General features: G+C 36.6%; 1 protein-coding gene across 1 annotated transcript; it reads right to left on the minus strand.

The window, feature by feature from the left end:
* Positions 1 to 2866: 2866 nt before the first annotated feature.
* On the minus strand, positions 2867 to 8973 carry LOC146661235 (uncharacterized). Its single transcript, XM_085421330.1, has 9 exons — positions 7445 to 8973; positions 6969 to 7087; positions 6450 to 6866; positions 6141 to 6366; positions 5812 to 5961; positions 4901 to 5118; positions 4659 to 4812; positions 4468 to 4577; positions 2867 to 3905 (listed from the first exon to the last, which is right to left on the minus strand). The coding sequence occupies exons 1-9, from the start codon at positions 7482 to 7484 to the stop codon at positions 3594 to 3596; spliced, it is 1746 nt and encodes a 581-aa protein (XP_085277456.1). The 5' UTR covers positions 7485 to 8973; the 3' UTR covers positions 2867 to 3593.
* Positions 8974 to 9381: the final 408 nt, after the last annotated feature.

The raw sequence follows: 9381 nt of genomic DNA on the forward strand, positions 1-9381 counted from the left end.
CTGCTGAGGATTTCAGATGAAACAGGACAAACAATCATTGAACGAGGCATAATTTCTACCATGTGGACATGTTTTCACACACGTTGGCAAGCACAGCCGCATATAAAACTTCTGCAGCCACAGTTTAGTGCTCTCGGCCAATCAATACCTCTGGCCGATCAATCGCCTGAGATGAGAACAAGAGCAGAGGTGGTGGTCGAGGAGCAAACCTGTGACATTTCATTGTAAATGAACGCTTGAACTCCCGTCATTATTTTATGCACTGACAGCATTTTTTATAATCCTAACTCTTGCTGAGCACCTTCTTTACATGAACTCTTGATACACTCTCTCTAGTTCCATGAACAAAGCAATTACTGGAATTTTCATGTTCACAGGTAGAGAGGGGCGCCAGGAAGCAGGATGAAACGGATGCAGTCGCCAGCTCAGCCACGCTCCTGCTGCTTTTTTGTGTCTATTTGACCCCACATCACATAAAAAAAAATTGAAGCATAAATTACATTAAGTGTATGTTTAGGAATGAGATCATGGTTAAATTGTTCACATCGTTTATATTCAGTCATGTAAGAAGTGGATGTCGTCTATGCATTTCATATTATTCACTTAACATTTGTCCATGACATACTGCGTAGAGGTGTGGGGAAATAAAAAGACAAATATCAACTCAGTTACTTTATTATAATTTTTTTTTTAAAAACTATAAATGATAACAAACAAACCCAATCGAGAGTCAACAAACCATTATTTGATCCATTATTTGAACATTTTGTAGTTTCACATTCAAATGCACAAAACAAATAATGGCTAATTGCCACTTAGTATCCAGAAGCAGTTTTTTGTTTTTTTTTAAAAAAGAAGAAGAAATACAAATTAAGAGGAAATGCAATTTTGTGAAACCTGTGGTTAGGACCAGTGTGAAGTCTTATTTTGTATTTAGTGTGTTGGTCATACTCTGGTACTGTTGTCCTGGTAAAATTTTAAAAGGATATACAGAAAACATAATTATTCAGTATTATGATAAACGTTTAGTGAGAAGAAGCATTAAATATGAGAAGTTCTTATTTACCACGAATGGTCTCATTATATAGATGTTATGTAAGCTTTAGCTTCAAACTGAACCATTTCACTTTGTTGTTTGATTTTTTTTAAATAATTTATTTCTTGTGTAATAAATGTAGAAAATAAAGACAAGTATATCTCTAAAATTGAGGTCTCTGCTAAGCAACTTTTATTTGATTTATTTGTTTATCACCACAGAGTAAGTATATGTATAAGACAGAAACAGAATGACTCCCTGCGTATTGCTGGGTGAGAGTCAAAGCACTTGGTTAAGTTAATTCCCTTTTTGCAAAGGTCTCTTCATCTCTGCAGCTGATGATCATCTCTTGGAAAAAATTTGATGTCACCTTTTTTTTGCTTTTATCCTGAATTTAAATGTCCTCACACAGGGCTCATCCTTATCATCTCTGCTTCGGTATTAAAAATCCACTTAACAAGTTCAGAGTCCTTTGCTCTCTTTTCATTTTGAGATAGTACACTCACAACCCCCACAGCGTGATTAGTATGAAGGCCCTGCACGTTCTTTTCCACACTTCATTAGGAGACATGTGTAGTCCCCTCAATGCAGGGATCAAATACATACCACCCCAATCTGGCTTCTTTTTTTAGCTTTCAGTCAAATTCTATATTAAATTCCAAGTTGCATTGCCTACTTAAAGGGCTTTTCATGGCTGGTGTATATATGTATATATATGTGAACCCAGGCTTTTTATCTGCTCCTGATTTCTTTTGTGAATCCTAAAGTGACGAAGCCTTTGATGTTTCAGCTTATTCCCCTTTCTATGACTTGTCATTTTTCTGGTTTCTTGCTAAATCAGAATTTAGCATTTTAATTGATATTTTCATTGTGAATGGCCACAGTCTCTGTTTTGTGCCTCCGATTCTCACTTCCTGTTTTATTTTGGTAATAACTCTACTTTTGTGTCTCTTTGCTTTCACTCCTTTGTCTTGCAATAACAGAAGATGAAGGTATGTACTGATAACACACGCATGTGTGTGCAGCACTTGTGTAATGCTCCCTAGTCACCAGCTTATTACATCTTTTTTTTTTTATTGCCATTCCCAAGGGTTGTTGTGTTTTCCGGTTTGAATTTTTACATGAACTTTCCCATAAATTACCTCTTGCCTATTTTTTTTTTTAGCTTCCCAAGTATGAGCATTAAGATTTTGAATTTTAGTCTACCCAGGTAAGCTCTGGTTAAGTCTTAGTTTCCATTATTATGAAGGCAGTTCACATATAACTGAAGTGCATGGATGGTGTAATTGCTCCACAAATCTGCTCCGGAGCAGGTTATGTTCAAAATTAGAGACCAACAGGTATTACAATAACCATTTACTGACCAATCAGTTCTGTGGAAAGTATCGGCACTGGTCCCTCAGATCTCCTGACTTTTACACACACATGTACATATGTGTGTGTCTGTGTGTGTTAGCAGCTGCTTCAGATCCATTGCTGCCCTCAGTAGATTAAAACTCCCCGTCATTACGCTGATTGATTTTCTTTAATGTCGAGCACAACTATGAGGAAGTGTGTTGTCTGTAAGTAACTCCACAGCCTGAAATGAAATTCAAAGCTGTGTTCTACACCACAGCTAAATAAGAGAGAGAGAGCCAGGGACTGCGTGGAGATTTAGATGTTACACCACACTGTGCACTGCAAAAATGGCTAGTCTATATTTAGGAAAAAAATACTACATTTGATACAAAAAGCACTGAAAACAAGTGAAATTATCTGTCCATGCAGCAAGTTTATTTTACTTAATAAGAAATCTTGAAATAAGATTTTTTAATCCAGAAATAAAAGAACACATTTGAGAATTGAAGAGGGTTAAAATAAGCTTTAAAGAGCTCAATTTAAGATAAAATTACTTGATATCAAGTCCCAAATATTAGTTAAATATGCTAAATTACAGTCTTTTTTTATGTTTTGAATTCTTACTTGCAGCAAATGAATGCACTGCAACGAGAAAAATAGTTCTAATACTATGAAAAACTACTCAATATTAGTGAAATATGATTAATTTGTTTCTTGATTCAGGTTGGCTTATCTTAAAATAGAGCCGAATCAATATTAAATCCAGGCAAAAAAAACCTTAAAACAGACCTTTTTCCTACTCCTTGGCTTCTACTGAAATCACAACCAGGACAAGAGTGATATGCCAACATTTATTTCTCTCATGAGAACAAAATCCTTTTTTTTAAACAAAATAGGGCTGCTGCACAATCCCTAAAAGTCTAAATCAACCCTTTAAAAGGCCTAAACACAGAAAAAAAATTACAGTTTTGGCCTTAAACTTTTGTGACAGTCACATAGTCTCACAATGTTATAAATAATGGCATTACTGACTTAAAACTTTACATGCCTCAGGTAAAGTGTCACTAAGAAAAAAAAACAACAACTTTCATTTGTAAAGCATCTTAAGTAAAGCCGTTTCTCAGGACATTGCTAGGCAAATTAGGAACAAAGTTGTACAAACGTACTACAAAACTAAACAAACTGCAAATGACCTGATAAAATCCTGCTTGGTATTCACCTATTTTTCAAAGAACGACTTCCACTCAGCTATTGCTTTCTTATATGCACTAGTGGCATCTTGATCATGGATGGCATCAGTGATTACCTCAGTTTGTATGACAGAGAGGACCGTTGCAACACATTTTGGGTATGTTAAGTGCAAGGTGTAGTAATATGCCATCAACACCAACATTCCTTCCCAGAAATCCTCCAAGGGGAGAGTGGTCACTGGTATGTTTCCTACAGCAACAATGCTGGTTGTTCCATCAAAAAGCAGCACTGGGGAGGAGAGAGGCCGCTTCTCCAGGTATAGCATTGCATCTTCACCCGGCTAGAAAAGCACAAAAAAAGGACAAATTCTTCAAGATTTTCAATGAAAGGGTTGCTGTGCATCCAAACAACTTAAGACACAAATAGCAATATCAAGAGTTTAGAATGCTCCAACTGATTTACTGTTGGAATAGAAGAAATAAATATAAAATATCTGACTTACATAAATATGAAATTTTGGAAATGTATTAATTCTGAGCATGAATTTTCTCTAATTTGCAGCATTTTTATCATGTCTATTTGTGCTTTTTTTCTCATTTGTTTTTTAAAACAATTTCTTTTAACTTTGTTACATATTCTAGTTTTTGAAGGCCTTTTTAAATATATCATTTTACTGCTTCTACTTGTATCCTAACTGCAATGTGCTTTTGCTCTGTGCTGCCTCTCTGGAGTAGGTTTTGAATAACAATTAAGAAATCCTGAATAAGGAGTAATTTAATCCCTGCTGAATTGAACTTCGACCTACTCTTATTAAGCAGGAAAAGCAAAATAATAATATTAATAATAACAATACAAGTAAATGGAGTACAAGTTACAGTGGCTGGTATTGCAGCTGTTCTCACCTTGAGGATATGAAGGAGAGCCTCACTGGCACTTCCCAGCCGCTTTGGTGGTGTAGTTTTTGAAGGAAAAAGAGATGGAAGTGCATTGAAGAGAGTGACAGTAAAATCCACTGTGAACAGAGAAAAGTATCTCAACAAAGCAATCCGAACATATCTGATGTGTGGATTTAATGTATGAAAAGGCCACTTACCTCCACGTACATCCAAGGGGAGAGGAGGTTTCAGGACCTTCTTCCAAATGCCATAGAACTGCACTTTCGAACAAAACTCTGCCCATCGACCCTTCATTTGATCTATGTATTTGCAGTTGGAGCCACCAATGATGCGATGCAGTTCATCCATCGCCTATGACAAAGTTGTGCTCAGTTAGTCAAGAACTAACTAAACCTATCCAGAGAAAGCAAGGAATTTAACTGAAGGTAGTTGAACTTACATTTTGTATGTCTTTGAAGCACGGGTATGCTTCAAATATTTTTCTGGGCCTGTCTTCTTCCCTTGTAATATCTGCGTCAATAAAAGTTCGTCTGGCCTCAAACTCCAGGTCCAAAATTTGAGCAACGTCACTTTGGTTGGGTTTTGCATTGGGTTTCCTGTACATGTTGCTCAAGGTTTTGTAATGTCTTGCCTGCATCTTCAGGCTGTCATGGTCTGCTAGGGAAAGCAAAGAGCAATTGTAAGACATGGTGTAACTAGACTTCACAAAATTCAGATTTTTCTAATCAGTCATTTCTAGTTGCATGGTTGTTTTTAAGTATAATATTTCTGAGAATTAATGTTTAGGTTAAATATGTTTGAGTAATGAACTGACCCTATATGTCCTGATCATTTCCCTTTGTGTCCTTTTCTTATAATGATCATGGATTTATGTTAATTGTTAGTTTGAACAGAATCAAATATTAAAACGACAGTTTAAGATGCCCGTGAATAAAACTGTGGTGAAAATAAGGTAAAGGTTGTTTACTGTGTATATCGTTCACATCAGTGTGAACAGTGATTATGAGCTGATGGATAAAAATATTTTAGGTAATTTGATCTATGACAGAAACACTGTGATAAGGCATGATAGATGTGACCAGCATGAGGATTTACATGTGTAAATAATCAGCACTGAGTAACACCCATTACAACACAAAGTGTTAAAATACTTACTATGGCTAACTGGCAAACTGGAATGAGGGATCTATCATATGTTGATTTTACACACCAACTCGAGTTAATGCCAAACCACTATGATTTATGGAATAAACACTTAGAACGGGGTTCATTGCTGCAACCATATTTTGGAAAGAGCTGTAAGAGGAACCACAGTCAGACAGAGGTAGATAAGGGTGATGGTGGACTTACCAACAACATCATCTGGAGGTGCAGTTGAAGGACCTATATCAGCCCTGGGTGCAGAGCATGAGGCTGACTTGGATAATAGTGGTAAAGCCAGGGTAGTATTGTTTGACGTAGTTGGTACAGTGGAGGGTAGCGGCAATTGGGATTCTTTCTCTGAGGAAAAAACAGAAGATGAACAGAATGTAATAACAGGGAATAGCTAGAAAGTTAAGGAAAATACTCAACACTGTATAAATCTTGTGATGCACTCTGAACAGAAAACTGAGGGCAGGTGGTCTCTTTGAAGTTTTAGATGTCCAAAAGTCATTAGTACAGCAGACCAAAGTACACACCTGCATTTGAGTTATCCTCACTGAGGTCATCATTGCTCTCAAGAAGTATGGTATAGTCACTTGAACCACTTGCTTCACCACTTAGGTCACCTTCAGTCCCATTGTCTGTGTCATCTGAGCTGAAAAGAGTCTTCCTGGGCCTGCCTCGTTGTGGCATGGAGCCCTGCCTCTTCCTTGGAGACTTCATATTTTGGAGTCGTTTGTACAGTTTGGTGTAGATGGTCAGCTGTGGTAAAATAATATATATTTGTACATCATTTTATTATCTCACTCAATTTTAGATATTGTAGTGGGTAAAGAATGACTTACGTATGGCATGTGTGTGTCAGCATCACGTAACATGGGGTAATAGTCGACAATCTTCTGCGACATTGCTCTCATTTCGAGTTTGGAGGGGTATGTTACTTCTTTCCCCATGGGACTAGCACGGAGGATTGCAACCATGCTGGTGACGGTGTTCCTTACAAGTCTGCAACATAGCTCCTTTGACATCCTACAGTCCTTTTCCTTTCCACTGTGGAGCAATGCAAAGTACTGACTGCGCACCATGTCCAACTCTGAATCTGTATACACCACATACTCTGGTGGGTCTGGCATTTTCATTTTTTTGTCAGCAGTGTAGGAAATGGGAGTGGAAGTTTGAGGCTGACATTGTGACACATCAAAGCCTAAGGGGTTACTCTCGCTTCGATGGAAAGTGTTGGCATCTTGGTCAGTACTCTTAAACTATAACAGTTGTGGGATATAAACAAAAATACACAATTAGGCAAATTAATGCTAGACAATATGGACAGTAATCATCTTCTTAGTGGTATAATGTGTATTTACCTTTTGGCTGATAAAATCCCAAATCTTCTTTCTACGGAAGAAATTTTCATGGCCCGGAAAAAGATCCTTTAGGTCATCCCGGGTAAAGCTTCTCAAAGTTTCCTCATCAATATTCGCAGCTGTAAAAGAGAAAAACAACTTCAAAAGTGATATTTATTTCTCTTTTCCTGGGCGTGGCTTATTACATATTGAGGTCATTTTTTTGTCAATAAATGTATTTTAGCAATAAGTAATATTAACAGGATAAAATGTCAAACTTAAAACAGTTTATCAAATATTTGGGAATGCAATAAAACTATTTTTGGCTGTCTTCAAGAATGATGTTCCAAGTCTATTTAGGCAAAGACAGCTCAAGGCTATAATGTGGATAAAGTTCAGAGTAGAGTGCAATCCTAGCTCCAAGTTTCAGAAATGATGCTAACAGATGCTAAGGCTGCTTAGCTAACGTACCAAAATAACTGAAAAATAAGACTTACCCTGCAACACAGACAGTATGGCATCGTCAAAGTTGTCCATGCCGTGACAGCAGTTCTCTAGTTCGGTTCCAAAGCCTCCACTCACAGTACCTGGAAATATCCTACGGCTTAAATAAGAACATTTAGCTAAAGTTAACACATTAGCTAGATTGCTAACTAGCAGCCCTCACAAAACACGACTTTATCTTAATAACACCGTTGTACCATAGTATTTTTCAAATCAACTTAATGTTACCAACCTTAAATTACTGTTCACTTTGTTTAGATAAATAATTTTGATCTTCCTAACGGTCCTGATGGTTAACAAAGCAGGGGAAAAGAGTTTGTCCCGCGTGAAAGTAACGTCACGACAGGAACTGAGAATGCGCATGCATAAAATTATTTATATTTAATTTTTTTTAAGTAAAAAAAAAGAAAATAAAAATATAAATTCAGTCTTAAACACTTATTGCCTAAAAATAAATATAACTGATGTAATTTAAACCTGAAAAATTGGATAATTAAGGATGCATATATTTTTAAAATTGCCTACCTTTCCCATGGTCCCACACTCTCATCTGTGGCCTTCAGTGGAGAGCGGTAAAGTAAAGCTGCATTGCTACTGCGCGAAAACAGTTCACCATGGCGCTCTGGAGATGTATGATCTGTTTTATCTTTGTTTCTTTAACTCTGAAGGTGCTCCTTAGCCACATAAATGCAGCTCATGGTCGAAGGCAGGATTTTTGGGTTTACTGTGGAATAGATGGCTGTGAACAAGATTTCAGAGTTTTTAACTCATTCTTTCGCCACATTAAACGGACGCACCCTCTGTATTTGACGAATGGAAGCCCACCAAGAGGATGGAGGATCCCCCCAACATCCCACTCTTTAGGATCGGAAAATTTTGGTGTTTCAGTCTTTGCCAACTGTAGTACTGCAACAACAACCAGCACCGTGGAAATATCAACTGGTGGATCTTGGCCTGAAGTGCAGGAGCCTCAGGTTGTTGACAGCCCGATCACGGTAAGTGTTAAACTAAATAAAATGTAGTGTGGCTTCTGATGACAAATTTAGCTATGTCTAACTCCTCGTATTTGGTCCTATATTACTTTTAATCATTTTCTCCATTTTTAATCAAGAGAAATTTAACGAGATCTCGCGATATTATACCGCTAGATATTGTTCTTCAAACTGTTACAAGCGATTTCCACCATGGTTGGATTTTAAATCACAATTTCATCCTGCAGGATGAAATGAAAAACAAATAAACAGAATAGCAGTTCAGTGTAGATAGTACAGGCTATGCTGCAGCCGGAGAAGGCACACACTCTGCGGCTGGCATGTCTCCTGGTGAAGTTTGCATCAAAGACACTCTCAGCGCGTTTAAATCGTTCAATGTGACAGCAATTTGGGTATCTCGTAGGAATTACAGTTTCAGGTAAGACACAGAGTATTTGGAAGCACTGTAAAAAAATCTGTTGGCTAGAAATACTGCCAAAACATGGATAAGAATGATTTTTTTGAAAATTAAATAAATTAATAAATGCATACAATAAAATATATCCATATACTAAAACTAACATAAATTCTAAGTGCAAATCTAAATTACGTGATTTAAAAATACATAAATAATTTAATAAATACAACAAACATGTAAAGAAACTAATATCTAAGTGCGAACAAAAATTCATTATTTAAAAAGATAAAATCTCATTCTCATGAATCCAATCCCTAGCCTCATCAAAACAATGGACAACCCCTTTTTTATTGTTTCTTTGTCTTTGATTTCTTTTCCATTTTTTTTCTTTATTCCAAAGAATGAATATTATATTATCTTATATTATATTGAATATTCACAACTGTAACACTAATCACTGTCATGCACTTTGTTTTTTAATGGACCAATCATTAGGTGTAACTGATTATACCTGTTATGTAAGAATTTCTATAATTGGCCA

This window comes from Rhamphochromis longiceps, linkage group LG10 (assembly GCF_057381845.1).
Source record: "Rhamphochromis longiceps isolate RC_006_pf linkage group LG10, R_longiceps_female_GT1.1, whole genome shotgun sequence".
Lineage (NCBI taxonomy): Eukaryota > Metazoa > Chordata > Actinopteri > Cichliformes > Cichlidae > Rhamphochromis > Rhamphochromis longiceps.

Excerpts from the sequence above, each read along its gene's own strand:
- LOC146661235 (XM_085421330.1), bottom strand. The coding sequence starts at position 7,484 with ATGGACAACTTTGACGATGCCATACTGTCTGTGTTGCAGG. Across the intron at positions 5,119-5,811 it reads ACCTCCAGATGATGTTGTTG|CAGACCATGACAGCCTGAAG; the intron begins GTAAGTCCACCA and ends TGCTTTCCCTAG. Across the intron at positions 4,578-4,658 it reads CCCCTTGGATGTACGTGGAG|TGGATTTTACTGTCACTCTC; the intron begins GTAAGTGGCCTT and ends CTCTGTTCACAG.